Source organism: Nicotiana sylvestris, chromosome 3 (assembly GCF_000393655.2).
Source record: "Nicotiana sylvestris chromosome 3, ASM39365v2, whole genome shotgun sequence".
In the NCBI taxonomy this organism is placed as follows: domain Eukaryota; kingdom Viridiplantae; phylum Streptophyta; class Magnoliopsida; order Solanales; family Solanaceae; genus Nicotiana; species Nicotiana sylvestris.
Genome location: NC_091059.1, coordinates 63,506,512 through 63,522,620, shown reverse-complemented (window position 1 = coordinate 63,522,620; position 16,109 = coordinate 63,506,512). Strand labels below are relative to the sequence as shown.

General features: G+C 35.6%; 2 protein-coding genes and 1 long non-coding RNA gene across 3 annotated transcripts; 1 reads left to right on the top strand and 2 right to left on the bottom strand.

The window, feature by feature from the left end:
- Window positions 1–4,746: 4,746 nt before the first annotated feature.
- Window positions 4,747–5,490, top strand: LOC138887451 (uncharacterized). Its single transcript, XM_070169206.1, has 2 exons — window positions 4,747–4,872; window positions 5,077–5,490. The coding sequence occupies exons 1-2, from the start codon at window positions 4,747–4,749 to the stop codon at window positions 5,488–5,490; spliced, it is 540 nt and encodes a 179-aa protein (XP_070025307.1).
- A 716-nt stretch (window positions 5,491–6,206) lies between these two features.
- Window positions 6,207–11,692, bottom strand: LOC138887450 (uncharacterized). Its single transcript, XM_070169205.1, has 11 exons — window positions 11,462–11,692; window positions 9,625–10,452; window positions 9,316–9,519; window positions 8,995–9,126; window positions 8,807–8,912; window positions 8,638–8,718; window positions 8,441–8,509; window positions 7,980–8,376; window positions 7,746–7,872; window positions 6,539–7,077; window positions 6,207–6,453 (listed from the first exon to the last, which is right to left on the bottom strand). Exons 1-11 carry the CDS (start codon window positions 11,690–11,692, stop codon window positions 6,207–6,209), a joined length of 2,961 nt encoding a protein of 986 aa, XP_070025306.1.
- A 417-nt stretch (window positions 11,693–12,109) lies between these two features.
- Window positions 12,110–15,345, bottom strand: LOC104245374 (uncharacterized). Its single transcript, XR_715719.2, has 5 exons — window positions 15,096–15,345; window positions 14,608–14,649; window positions 14,424–14,512; window positions 13,797–13,858; window positions 12,110–12,870 (listed from the first exon to the last, which is right to left on the bottom strand). It is a non-coding gene; the product is annotated as an uncharacterized lncRNA (long non-coding RNA).
- Window positions 15,346–16,109: the final 764 nt, after the last annotated feature.

Sequence of the window (16,109 nt, the reverse complement as noted above, 5' to 3'; positions counted from 1 at the left end):
GGAAGTGGTTGATGGCGGCAAGTACATCATGCTTAATGGTATCCCATGACTTCTGAAAGAAGGCCATTGTGAAGCCATCTGGACCGGGGCTCTTGTCAGTGGCACAACTGTTTATGGCATCTCTCACTTCATCTTCTGAAAAGACATTCTCCAGATCCACCCTTTCTTCAGGTGTTAGGCGCTCTAGACCCTCAAAATGTGTTGTAGGTCTCCAATCCTCATCCTCAGAGTATAGATTCTGGTAGTAGTCGAGTATTTTACCTTTGATAAAATCTTTGTCCTCAATGATTTCATCGTCCACCTTTAGCATGTCTATGCAGTTGTATCTTCTGTGGGAGTTAGCAACTTTTTGGAAGAATTTTGTGTTCCTATCCCCTTCTTTAAGCCACAAGCACCTGGATTTTTGTCTCCATGAAATCTCCTCTGTCTTTGCCAGGTGCTGTAGTTCAATCTTTAAGTTCAACATCGTTGTTTTTTCAGCTTGGCTCAAGATCCTGCCTTCAGTTAGTTGCTCCAGTAGCATCAGTTCCTCCAAAGCTCTGGCTTTCCTTGTTTCTATTTTGCCAAATACTTCTTTGTTCCATATGGCTATGTCTTTCTTCAGATGTTTCAGCTTTTGGAAAAGGATAAAGTCAGGGGTGCCATTAACCATGTAACTCTGCCACCATTCTGAAATTTTTTCCCTGAAACCCTCGTGTTGTAGCCACATATTTTCAAATTTGAAGTAGGAAGGATTTGATGACCAGTCACCACTTTCCAACACTATTGGCATGTGATCTAATATAACCTTTGGGAGAGCTAATTGCTTCACAGAGCCAAAGGTGTCATTCCATTCATTGGAGATGAGGAATCTATCAATCCTAGATGCTTGAGCAGAGTCTTCTCCCCTAAACCAGGTATATGTGGCTCCCTGGAGCGGGGGATCAATCAATTCCATCTCTTGGATGAAGTCAGAAAAATTTCTCATAGCTCCGGATCTTTTTATGCAATTGAACCTTTCATGCTCAAATCTACATACATTGAAATCTTCGCCTATCACCCAGTGTTCACTCCATAAGCCCCTTATGGCAGACAATTCCTCCCAAAAAACCGTTCTTTCCCAATTGGAGTGAGGCCCATAGACTCCAGTGAAGCACCACCTAAGATCCATCTGTACCCCTTCAAGCATTGTGGATAAAGAATAGAAGCCCTGGTGAACATCAATACAAGTCCATATTCTCCTGTCCCAAAAAATAATTATTCCCCCACTAGAACCATTTGCCTTTGAGTTCTGCCCTGTCTACCCATCTTGAACCTCAAATGCTCCTTGCCATCGCAACAATACAGTCTTCCAATTTTGTTTCCTGTATACACAAAATATCTGGCTTCCACTTTTGCACCAGAGATTTGATAGTGCTTCTTTTACCACTATCATGTAACCCCCACACATTCCAGCTAATAATTTTAACTCTCATTCAGAAAGAGCTTTTTGTTTCCTGCCCCTCATAAGCCTTTCCATTGAACTGCAGCTCCTATTTTCATAATTAATCATACTCCTGAGGTTGTTTACCTCAATTTCTCCTTTCTTTTTCGATTTCTTATCTGCCTTTGCCCCGGTTCTTTGAGATTGGAGTTGATCCCTCCTCTTTTGTTCCATCCTCAATATCATGTCAAGGATTTCATGTTCAAAACCTGAGACATTAATACCAAAAGCTTGGCATGCCTTTGCCATGATAATTTTTGTCCATTGAGTTGTCTCAATCACAAATAGGTCGGCAATAGAGCGGTTGTTCTGAGAGCTACCCTTGTACCAGGGTAGTGCCAAAACTGACCGCAAGAGAGGTCAGAATCAGAAGCACTAACCAGAGTAGGTGTCAGCTTCAGACATGGGAGCGAGGATATTGGCATGCATTGTGACTGGTCTGCTTCATCGTCTGCCTCGTTGGAAGTTTCCTCGGATGCTCCAGTAACGAGTTCAAAAGTGTCCTCCATCTGTGACTGAAGAGTGTTGGCCTATGGAGTTGGAGTTCTTTTAGTGGGTTTTGCACAGGCTGCTTGTATTTCCACCGATAGAGGGTCAAACCTGTTTTCAATCAAGAGCTCCATAGACTTGTTGAGGCAAGGATCAGAGATTGGCCCAACAGCCCTCCATACTGATTTATTATTTGCTCACCTTGCTTTGTTTTTTGGACTCTTAAGTAATAAAGTTGATCCAGTTTATGGCCTAAGACCTGCTGCTTTTCTTTAGGGATTTTTACCTACCTATACCATATATCAAACATTATTACCAAAAATGTTCATAATTTGTTATTTACCCATGTAGTCCACACTTTTACTACAAATTATATACCAATCCAAAAATAGGTAGATTTTGCCATTAAAAAGCCCTAAAATGAAGGCACCAAATCTGATGTGATTCTGTCAAGGATTTTATTCCAATTTTGAAATGAAGGAGATCTCTCTTCCTGATGAAGGCACCAGTTGCGTAATTCTCTCCTTCCTCAACAGAAAGAGATTTCACAAAAAACGCAATCAAATTGTACAATTACTGAAGAGAGACTATATCTGTTCTTCGTCTCAAATTGTACAAAATTGCTCTTCGTCGATATCAGTATTCAAATTGTAGAAACTATATCTCTTCTTCGTCTTTTTTCCTATCAACTACACGAAATCATGTCAAAAATCCCAATAATGCTGAAATCGAATGGTAATTGGGATAACTATGGCAGATTTAGAGATTTTGAAGTTGATGCCATTGTGGTAGATGATAATGCAAACTACGGAATTCTCAGTTCTACAATTGCAGAACAATTATCGATTGATACATCGGATAAAATTATAGAAATCAAATACATTGTGAACGAGAATTGTCCTCCAATGGAGATTAGGAATGATATGGGGGTTCGTGCTTACATGGAAACCAAAAAGGAGAATAAAAACTTAGGTTCGTATCCTTTATGTATAAGCGTAAGAGATTTCAATATGGAATTGGCAATCAACAATGAAAGCACCAGTGCAGGTATGTTTGATTCGACATTGCAGAGAGTTATGGTGTTACTATGTTATCTACAATATTACTACAATTACCTACAATTAAACTACAAAGCTCACATAGTACTGAAAAGGATAAAGCAATGTTGCTTTCAAAATTATCTACATAGAAACTACATTTATGAATTTATTGTTTGCAGGTTCGTCTGGATCCCTAAACTTACTTGAATTTCCATCCTCACCAGCTATAGAGGAATATCAAAGTGAAATAATAACTGAATCTACGCAAACATATATTGAAGAAGGACAAGTTTATCAGGACAAGCAAACAGTAGCTGCTGCAATGAAGAATTATTCAGTGATGCACAAGTTCCAGTTCAGAGTAAAAAGATCTAGTCATAGAAGGTATGTAGTTATTTGTGGATAATATATCAGCAAAATCAGTGTATGATTGAAGATAGGTGGGTTTTATAAATTGTAGTTAAATTGTAGTCAGTTTGTAGTTAATTGTAGTTTTTTCATAAATTTGTGTAAATATTGTATTTCTTTTGTAGCTACTGGCTTATATGTGTTGATGAAAGCTGTAAATGGCATTTCAAGGCAATGTCAATTAATGATTCGGCAATGTTCAAGATAAGAAGTTTCAATCGTCAACACACATGCTGCCTAATGGACGAAACATTCATACAGCGCAAACGTACTGCAGCAGTACTTGGTAGCATGGTCGTTCCAAAGTATTGTGATCCTAAGACTGTTTACACACCAAAGGACATACAAACTGACATGTTATCCGAACATGGACTGAACCTAAGCTACATGCAAGCATGGAGAGCAAAGGAAAAAGCTTTACAGTTTTTGAGAGGGAATCCGTGTGACTCCTACAACAAATTACCCAAATATTTTTATATTCTTGAGAAGAATTATCCTGGTTCTGTTGTTAAATTGAAGAAGGCAGCAGATGATTGCTTCTTATACGCATTTGTTGCTCTTTGTACATCAATAAATGGTTGGCAACATTGTAGGCCGGTAGTAGTGGTTGATGGGACATTCTTAAAGTCAGCCTACAGGGGGATTATGCTGACAGCAAGCACCATGGATGCAGCAGGTAAATAATGGAATAATTTTGTACTTATTTGTAGACAGTCTTGTAGACAGTCTTTAAAATGCAGTTAAATTGTAGTTATGTTGTAGTTATTTTGTAGTTATATAAAAGAATGTAGTTAACATGTCTATATTTCTCAATATATATTGTAGTTGTTATTTAATCATATTTTATGTCTTAAAAATGTAGGTACTATTTTTCCCTTGGCATATGCTGTGGTTGATTCTGAAAACGACGCGTCTTGGAAGTGGTTCTTTGAGCAATTCAAGGAGGCATATGGTGAAAGACCTTCAATGTGTGTTGTTTCAGATAGGCATGAGAGTATACTGAAGGCAACATCAGTTGTCTATCCGGGATTGGCACACTACTCTTGCATGTGGCATATATGGACAAATATAAGGTCAAAATTCAAGAAGGGACATCTACAATTACATGAATTGTACTTTGCTACAGCACGGTCATACACTATGGATGAATTTAATGAAAGGATGTTGAAGATTGAAGAGGTAGACCTGCGTGTAAAGTCTTACCTATATGATATTGGCTATCATAGATGGTCAAGAGTACATGCAACGGTAAATAGAACTTTTACTATGACGTCAAACATTGCCGAGTCGTTGAATGCTGTAACAAAAGATGCAAGAGAGCTTCCAATATTTGATCTATTTGAGTATATGAGGACTCTTCTTGAACGTTGGACAAAAGAAAAGTTATCGAAGGCAAAGGGTACTTTCACATACCTTGGTCACAAATACAACAAAGAATTGGAAGACAACAGTACATTATCTCAGAAACTAAGGGTAAGATATTTTTTTTGGTGCAGTAGAATCAAAAAAGTACTAGCTGCAGTTTTTCCAGATTGTAGTTAAACTGTAGTCAAATTGTCGGTAATAATAGTTTGTAGATGAGCTTGTAATATATTTGTTGTTGATTTGTAGGTAAATTGTTGATAATCCATTTTAATGATTGATGTATTATTATTTCTGTTTGGTCTTCAATTGTAGGTGAGGGCTTCAACAGATCATATACATACTGTGTTAGATGGTGTGAAGCGGTACATTGTGTGTCTAGAAAACAAGAAATGTAGCTGTGGACAATTCCAACTTGATGAACTTCCATGTGCGCATGCTTTGGCAGCATTAAGGCATAGGAATGAAACATACGAAAACTATTGCTCTCCGTATTACACAAGGAAGAGCCTTCTGCTTACCTATGAAATGCCAGTAAATCCTCTTCCTGATGAAGGCAAATGGGATGTGCCACAACATATTTTGGATGAGGTAGTAAAGCCACCGGCGGGAGATAAAAGGCAGCCAGGGAGACCTCACAAGGAAAGATATAAAATATTTGATGAAATAAAGTCAAAGAAATACAAGGTGTCATGTGGTAATTGTGGAGGTGAAGGGCATAACAAATGAACTTGCAAGAATGCGCCGAAAAAGAAATGAATATCATGTAGTTAGAATAGTTATTCAAAATAAATGTTAGTGAGCTCAAATTATCGGATTTTCTTGTCTAATTGTTTAAGTTTTTGAAGATGAATAAGAAGTATAAACATCAATTTGTGTATCTGCACTATTTATGTTTTTATGTATTCTGTCAAGCATCTAAAGTTGTCTTTTTTTTATAGAATAGTTAAACTTTAATATTTACTGTATACAAAAAAACTGATATTAATAAAGAATGCATTCAACGTAAATTGTATCCAGATTGTAGTGAATATGTAGTTTAACTGTGTTAGAACTGTAGTCCTGTTATTCATATGTAGAGGAGTTGTAGTTAAAATGTAGTTTGACGTAGTTTAAATGTAGATAAATTGAATTTTTTTGATAAACCTTGTTGATAAAAAATGGCTAAATTATTTATATGATTCCTGTATTTATTTTATCTTTCTGCTGTGTAACAAATGACAGTTATATACAGATATTACTTGGCACTTGAAGGTATTTATAAAAATAACTTGAAGATTAAAGTCAAATTGTAAGACAAAGCTGTTGCTGTAAAAATGTAATCAGAGTACTCGAGTATAATGTAATCAACAAAAAGTGTTGTAGAAAACCAAAACGACATATTTCCTACATTGTTTTCCAATTCAACTACCAAATTTCACAGACCAAACTAGGAACACAATAGTCTATTTCTTCTTTCGTTGCACTCTAGTCCTCTCGTTTTTTGCCGGAGCACCCTTCCTCCTTGCTAGCCTGCCAGTAACCTCACTCTCACTGATTGACCCATCTTCTTGCTTCTTTGTTGCATAGTCCCACAGTAGAGCTCCATAGCGTCTACGGTGTTGGTCAATATCAGAAAGATCTTCCTTTGGGATTGCCAAATCTCCAAGGCTAACATACTCCGCAAATGCAGCCACAAATACACCACAATCGCTGCATAAGATGAGAATTTTTCATTATATAACAAATGATTAAAATAAAAAAATTAAACATATAGAAAGGGAGATTATTTTTTTACACTGAGCCTTCCTTTTGTTGTGGAATCTCAGCAACCATCCATTGTATGTCGAGAGGGTCCGTAACTGGTTTTTCGATGTATGCCTTTGTGCTCTTGAAGTTAATGTCTTTACGTTTACCATAGAAACCAGTGCATGACAAATACAGAGGGATAATGATTGAAAACTTGTCAACCAATGTCTCTACTGTTTTATGACGGTTTGCTCTCACCATGGAATCATAAACATAAAGTTGCCTGTCCTTTATGTCAAAAACTAGCAACAACCAATGGAAGTTCTCTACAAGGTTCACAGGCATGAGCACATAGTCAACAAGATCCCAGGCAACATTAGCAAGAATTCTGTACCCAAGAATATATTCTCCAACATCATCCTCGGGTTTAACAACCGAATACCTTTGTTCCGGTGGAGAACTTATGAACTTGTCATAGATTCTTTCAATCTTTGTCTTGAACAAGCAATCCGTGGTTGTGAACCTAGTATTATTGTTGGGGCCATATTTGCCTCTTTTTCGCAGATAATACATAATAACATCAATGTGCTGCCAAAATAGAATAAACATATACAATAAGGTACGGTGTAACCACACTTGTCTACAAGACAGCTACAGATTAACTACAATTTGAATTTATTAAAAACTCTAACAGATTGCTGCAAATTAGCTACACTATAACTACAGAAATATAACAGTTAGTCCAAGTTCCTCACAAAATGTAATTTAATTGTAGTTTGTATGAACCATAGTGAACAAGTACTATATGTACAATTGACCCATCAGACTACAAAACAACTACACATTAACTATATTTATGCACTGTCTACATTTATTCACTATACAGAGGAACAAATGAAACATACCACCTAACTTAAGCTCCCAAAAATCAGCAAGTTCAACCTACAGTTAATATTAATAGGCACAATCACAAGCTCTACAATATTACTACAAGGTAACTACAGTTGTGGTACACGGAGATTCCAAGTCAGTCAAAAGTACCAAAATTCCAGTTTGTACATACAATCATCATCACATATGATACATAAGGTCCATAAAAAGCAAAATTTCACAGCTGAGACATAAATATAGTAACATATATATGTTGTCTACAATATTACTACAATTACACATCATAGCTGAAAAATAAACTACAATTACACTACACAGCTGAAGACAAAACAGATATTGTGAATGATTATGTTCTTTATACTTACTGTGTTATTGATGACTTGTCCGGGGTGAGCAAGGTCATAAAACCAGTCCTTCTTATCAATCTTTTCACAACCAAAATCCAACCAAGGCTTGATTTGGTTATCCTTCTTGGAAAAGTAATATTTCCTCCTGTAATAACAAAAAAAAGATGATCAAATACAAAAAATTTACAAAATGAATTACAATTTTAAAGTATAAAAATGGTGAACAGACAGTGTAAAATGAAGCATTCATACCTCCTAGATACTTTATCACTACGAATGTATAACCAGTTGGTGAACCTTTCTGTCAATTCAGGATCTACATTTTCACCTATGACACTTGTGAAGGGGTGCTTGAGGTAAAAAAATTTAGGTCCAACAGATGTGCTGCCTCCAGAACTATACAAAGATGTGAAAGGTGATCGTGCATGTTTTCCCGGTTGCCTTGTTCTACCGGGATGAACAGGGGTTGATTCATCTCGTATGGGCTCGCCATACATGACCAACTGTGATAAGTTTTCTGGCAGCTCAAAGTCATCCAATGTCAAACCTTTGTTTTCAATGCCTTCAGGAACAACTTTTTTATCAATGCATTCAGGAACAACTTCAGTCACAGTCACACCGCGAATTGGCGACTGTGGAACTTCACCTTCTGTAGATAAGTGTAGATCTATGTAGATATGAACAGTATTATGGAGTTATAGAGAATATATTACCTGCTTGTTGTGGCTCAGCCACTTCATCAATTACTGGTTCTTCCTCAATATTTCCTTGTAGATGTTCTGCTGAAACTTCAGCTTGAATGAATAATTGGAAATGAGAATTGTAGATATATGTAGGAATATGTAGTTAAGGTGTAAATTATTAAAATTTTGCATAAAAACCTTATTGTAATGAAGGAATGGTTCTGTACCTGCTTTATATGCCTCAGCTGCTTCTTGGAAGTCAGGATATAAGTCAACATGTGGTTGAAAATGTTCTGGAGAAATTGTAGCTGCAACACATAGTAAAAAAATGATTAGTATAATTTAATAATGTTGTCTTGAAATTTGTAGATATGTATGCAGGAATTTTGTAGATACCTGTATTGCTTGTGCTTCCATGCAGTTGATCACCAGCATTGAACTGGAATTGCTGGTTGTTATCTCCTTGATGTTGGTAATTATTTTTTGTTGAACTACCAGCAAACTACAATTTTGGGGAATATTTGAGACTACTTTATTCATATGTCTTAATTAGTCTTAGTACAAAATTATATGTAAATTCTTACCTTTGACTCGTCCAAATCAAACCTCTTGTTTATCACATTCATAACACCCTTCAAAGATTGATCTATGAACTCTCGAAGGCTTGAGAGTTCCTCAAAAACATCCTTCCTATAGGCATCTAACTTTACATCAACCTAAAAATTAAATATATAATTAGTTGGTAATCTTATTCTAACTGCTACAGTTACACTACAATTCAACAAACTATAATTGTTATAGATTTATACCACAAATTAACTACAATGTATAACATACTATAATTGTTATGTAATGAAGTCAAAATGTAGCAAATTATGTCAATATATTGTAGTTATTCATAATACCTGCACAATCCCCTTTTCCAACTTCATGAGCTTGCTACTGACAGATTCAATGTCCTCTTGACAATCTGTATATTTGGGTTCAAATGATGGAGAAGCAGCAGTTGGAACATGTGATGGTTGAGCACCATGTTCATCTTCATATTGAATCTTGTCTGGCAGATTAAGCACTCCAAGCTCTTCTCCAGATTCAATCATGTTTGTGAACTGAATGATGAAAATAACAGTTAATTCAAGTGACAAAAAAAATGTAGATTCAATGTAGTTATTATGAATGTAATTGTAGCATCATACAAAAGTGGAAAAAAATACCTTGATCCACTCAGGCTTGATCATCTTCTCTTCAATTGCAGTTAACCAAATCTGCCCCTTTGTAGCTGACCATCTTAAAATGCGAGGTATAGATTCAGAACATCTCGTAGCAAGCTCGGTGCTGACGGACGAGCAACACTCATATAGCCACACTTGCAAGGCTAATGAGCATCCCCGTATCAGATAAGAATGTACATGGGGATTAAGACGATGTCGGACAGATTCAATAACCTGCTTGAAGGATTTGATACCCCATGGGTATGACTCAAAATTACCAGACTCTATTAGAAAGAACATAAACTTGTCTATGAAAGTCACATGGTCTTTATCAGAAGGACAAACAAAAAATTCCAACATATAAAGAATGCACAACTTCACCGCATCCACATCGTTTGCCCATGCTTTATTAGTCACTACTTTTTTCAAATGCCATTTCTCAACCCTTTCTTTGTTCGGAAAATATGTATTCATTAAAGGGCTAACATAGGTGGAAGTGTAACCATAGTCTGAAAACTTATTCACACAATTAAGACCAGTTATCAACCCAAATTCTCTCAAGGAAAAATTCAATTTTTCACCCTTAAATAGTACTGAAAAATATGAGTCAGTAGACTTTGTCAATTCATACTTCATCAGAAGATGAAGTGATTGGTTTTGCATACAGATTTTGGGGAGACCTAATAAGTAACCAAAACAAGTTTTTCTGAAAACCCTTAAAGCATTCGGAGAGAGTAAAGCTTGTATCTGGCTAGGTATGCTAGGATCACACAAACTGTGGAATCTAAGCACACCATAATCAACATTTTGTTGTGCAAAGTAAGGTCCATTCTGTAGAAAATATAAAATTAATGAACATTAGTAGTTTGCATAAAAAGGAAACAGTAATCTACATATAACTACATGACAAATACAAAATATAACTAGAAGAAGAATAGCCTACCCACACCTATAACTACAAAACAATAACAGAAGAACAATGCACGTGTAAACATTATCTACAGGATGTAACAGTTACTTCAAGTATGTCACATAAATGTAGATTAACTGTAGTTAGAATGAAGTTAAATATATGAGCTATACAGGCTACAATAAAAAATAACATATCTACAATTTAACCATCAGACTACACATCAACTACAAACTAACTACATTTATACACTGTCTAAGAGTCACAGTTCCAATTAAACTACAAAATTGAGACAAAGAATCTACAAAATTAGGACAACACCACATTTTCTCACATAAATGTAGATTAACTATAGTTAGAATGAAGTTAAATATATGAGCTATACAGGTTACAATAAAAAATATCATATCTACAATTTAACCATCAGACTACACATCAACTACAAACTAACTACATTTATACACTGTCTAAGAGTCACAGTTCCAATTAGACTACAAAATTGAGACAAAGAATCTACAAAATTAGGACAACACCACATTTTACCAAAATACACTTGAACAATCAAAGAAGAACAATGCACTTGTAAACATTATCTACAGAATGTAACAGTTACTTCAAGTAACTCACAACATGTAGATAAATTGTATTTAGAATGAAGTTAAATGTAGCAGCAATACAGGTTGCAATGAAAAATACCATCTCTACAATTTAACGATCAGACTACAAATCAACTACAAACTAACTACAGTATACACTGTCTAATAATCACAGTTCCATTAAACCTACAAAATTGTGAAAAATAATCTACAAAATTAGGACAATACCACATTTGGCCAAAAAACACTTGAACACTAAATTAACACTTGAACAACAGATTTTTACAACCAAAATCAAACTACAAAACAGTGAGGAAACATAAATAGTGTTTACCTTTATTGAAATTTTTTCCTTAACCAATTTTGGTACTTTTTTTGAGGGTTTCTTCTTCTTTGGTTTTGATGAAGAAGGAGAGACCTTGTGTTTTTTCACAGATTGAACTTTGGGAGAATCATCTACAAAATCGTCATCTACACTCAACTCTTTCCCCTTGCGTTTCAGTTGATTGTCGACTAGTTTATCAACTCCACCAACATCAACATCGTGCAAATGCTTGCTTCTCATTTCCGCACGAATTTGTCTAGGAGATGAAATACCAGTAGTTTGTTCACTTGCATGCGTCGTTTGTGGGTTTTTTGGTGGTGATTTTGGTGTTAAAACACCCAAATCAAAGGTTGGAATATCAGCTAATATAGCTTTTGATGATTTTTTTGGGGAGTGTTGGTTTTTTTCATGATTTAGGAGTTGAAGACAAAGATGGAAGTGAATTCAAATCGTGGGGGATACTATCAACTGAAGGTAATTAAGTGGAGAAGAAAGTGATGGTAATTGTGGGTGAGAAGAGATTGTACGAGAATGGAGGAAAAACTGAAGGTAAATCGTGGGGGTGGGGAACTGAAGGTAAATCGTAGGGGGTGTGGGGGGGTGGGAGGAGAGAGGGGCGGGTAAACCAAATAACGTGAAGATACAGTCCTATAATTATGCCTAATAAAAATGAACCCTTAATTATATCCCTAATTTGAATTATGGTATAGAAATGATAATTTGGTATGCTTAAATGTAATAAACACAAACTTTAAAAAATTGAGGGTAATAAGTTCTGATATATGGTATAGATAGGTAAAAATCTCTTTTCTTTACTCTTTTGGGCTTTCATCAAGTGGGCTGGTTTGTTGACCTGGTCAACATGTTTTTTAACCACTTTATTTGAATTAAAGTGGTTCAAACCCAATTGCAAAAGCTTAGGTTTGACAGGCTGTACTTCAGTAGCCTTTGTTTGGCTCGAGGAAGCTACTGTACTTGACTTCATCTTCTTCACCTCCACTCCGGCTGTCTCTATTCCGCTGCCGGTGATAATTTCTACGAGATTGTCATCCAAAATAGTGATTTTGTACTTCAACTTCCCAATTTCTAGTACCAAATTGTTGGGTAAACCGCCTTCCTTAAATTTAACACATATTCTGGCCCAGAAAAAGTGTGATCTAAGCTTCGTGTCTTCATCAGTGTCAATGAAGCCACCACAGTTGTCTCCAATAAACCGAAAGGAATTGGGGTTCCATGCATGCAATGGTATACCAAAAGCCTTTATCCATTTTTGCACAGATTTGTTGTTGGTCGGAGCTGCACCATTTCCGGCGACCACCATTGAAGCGCGAGACGCCTGCCATTCCAGAACCACTCACCGGCTATGATTCGCACCGCTTCAAGCCTTGATGGGAACTCAAAGAGAAATTTATTGTGGCCTAATGGTGTAACAAAAAAGAAAATGATCTTCTATTTGAAACCGAAGCCATAAAACTATTGCATGTTCCTTCCAAAATAAATAATCAGAATGAGAAAACCAAAGAGAAAAGTGAAATCTTAGAAAAAGAGTAGCACAAAACAAAATTAAGAGTCTTTATATAGCAGTTTACATATTTATTGCCTCATGAAAACCAGACTGTCTTTTCAATCTTTTAGCTCTACAGAAAAGAACCTTAGATTGAAATAAAGCACATGCTTGATAATGTTTGAATCTCTTCAAAAAATTAGCAAATAGCAGAAATGCACTAAAATTTAAACTCAGAAGAATTAGAAGAGGTTCTTAGCAAGCAAAGTACCCCCTGTAATAGATGTAGCACCACCGAAAAGAGAGCTTGTGAATGTCTTTTGATCTTGCATCAACTTTCCTAACTCCTGCTTCTATTTTTTTAGGTTTTGGATCATGTGCAAGATTGTGAACTGAGTGGAGTTTATACTTTCCTAACTCCTGTCTCTTGTGCAGTTTATACTCTTCTCAATTTTCTATCTTTACCATTTAACCTCCAATTTTACCTTATACAATTTGATGCACCAAATCATAGTGGAATGTCATTTAGCATTAAAAAGAATATGCGGCTAACACCGAATGCAACGAAAAGATCATGCAGCTCTAACTGGCTTTCACCTGGCAGAAGGGTGCTAATTCTCAATGCTACTCATCGAACTAAAGCTAACCAGAAATCTATAATGTACTCCTCCCTCCATATTCTGTTTATCCTTCCTTCACATCATTTTTAGTTTCATTCTGTTTAGTTAAAAATTCCTCAATCCATTATTGAATTCTCAATTTTACTTAGATAACTCAGACAGAATAAGAAAGAGGAAAGGAAATAAGATGAAGAAAGAAAAGTGATGCATTGACGCTCACCTACAACTGCAATGTCTTTCCAGTTCACTCATTAAAGTGTCGAAAGTGGCGAATGAAGCTCACTGAAATTCATCAGAGAAGAAGGTAGAATAAAGTCATGTACCATTAAAAATTACATAAATAATGAAAATATATGGATGTAAAAGCTTAAATATGGAACATAGAGAAGAGTTACTTGGATTATAGAGAAAGGTCAGGCAATTCCAAGATAGGAAAATAAATTCCACCTAATTGTCAAGTTCTCACTTCCGTAATAGGTAAATAGAAACACTTAGTCACAAGGAAACAACTCAGTATCTAATGAGAATCAGTAACCAACCAAACAAAAAATGCTTAAAAGAAATCCTTAGAGAAAAATGCTTAAAAGAAAATATTATAAAAAATGCTTAAAAGAACTAATTCTAGGGCAATCTTGAAATGTCGATTCGTGAAACCATAGCACACTTCTTCCACATAATCACACATTCATGTGCACAACCAAGGAAATTACGCAATAAATTAATTATTGTAACAGAAAAATACAACAGAAAAGGTATCTTAGCTATAATGCAAACCTTTGAGAAGTTTTTAAACACGATCAAAAGTGTAATTATTGTTGAGCTAGATAATTCAATCATCATTACATACCGAATAGAAAAATGGATCAAAAAAAGAACTCCATGCCAGTTTGGATTGTATCTGATTTTCCCTGTTTATTTAGACAAACAGTAGTAATACTGCAATAAACATATAGGAAAATTAAATGCATTTCAAATAAATATAATGCACATTATTGCTCAGTATTCCTATCCAATAGAAATAAGTAATATACCTTTGGTGCCGCCAGATGATAGATCTCTGCCTTATAGATTACCTACAAGTAAAAAGAAATGAAATAAAAAAATTACAATAGTTGAGGCATATCGTCAAACATCTTTGCTGCATCTAAGTTCTTCCCTTTTCAGTACTATTTTCTCTTTCTGATGGTAAATTCACTGTACTTTTATAGAAGCATTTAAACAATCAACCACATGAATGTACAAAATCCACTAAGAGAACATTAAGAAAGAGCAATGTCCATATATGAAAGAACCAAATAACAAAAATTATATACGACTAACTGAAAACAAAAAAAAGCAAAAATACAAGGAGAATTTCAGAGGCAGAATGATAATTGTAGATCAATATTATCTAAAAAGGATAGAATCGCATGTTTAGATGTCCGTCGAGATATAACAGATAAAACTAAGCAAAATTCACAAATGCCACTAAAAACAGGAATCAAAATGTAAATGAATAAGACTGTAACATCGTGGTTACCTCATGTTTGTACTCCTAAATCCTAATGCACAATCTATCGTCTTAGTGACATTTCTCTATTATTATTTGGAATTGGGCCTCCATAGCCTGTGCCTAAGTGACCCTTTATTTATTAGTTAGTAACAGAGAAGTGTAAGTAAGAGAGGAAGGGAGAGAAGCGAGAGAATGAGGAGATGGAATTAGGTATTAACCATTTAGTTCAGTGGGAGAGGTAAGGGTTACACGTGTTTGTAGAAGCAGTACACGTCTTGGAGTGAGAGAGGTAAAGGTATACATGTCTATATAGAAACCAATCCGAGAATACAACTTTTAAGGCTTCTGGTACAATAACATCTAGCACATGTTCGTCCCATCAACTCCCATTTCTAAAATATAGTAATATATATATGTGCATGCATGTATGTACGGATGCAGGACAGCAGGGGCGGAGCTAGATCTTCGCGTACGGGTTCGGCTGAACCCAGTAACTTTTGTCTAAATCTTGTATTTGTCTTAAAAAATTATTGAATTATGTACAAATTATTAATTTAGAACCGAGAACTTAAAAGAATTAGAATAATGAACTCATAGGTTTCAAATTTTGACTCCGCCTCTGTACGTCTAGATTTTTTACAGTTGTGATATACTGTCTCGCTTTGGTAAAGTCACTAGCAATATTGCGCAACGAAGAGAGGCACTGGGGACAAGTTAGTTTTTGTTTTACCACACAACATTCTCCTGTTTTATCACAGATCATTCTCCCTCTCTCTTTCAAATATCGAATACATGTAAACTTTTTTATTTAGTAACTCAACATGGGGAAGATGGCTCTTAAAGCTGCAGTAATGACTTTGTCGGTCACCCTTCAAGTTTATTGGAGGTTATGTAAAACTTGGAGGTTCACTAACAAAGTCATTCCTGCAGCTATTAGAGTCATCCTCCACATGTTGTGTTACTAAACAAAAAGTGTATCTGATATTTGAAAGAGCGAGGGAGAATGGGAAGTGTATCTAAATGAAAGCTAACTTAGTGATT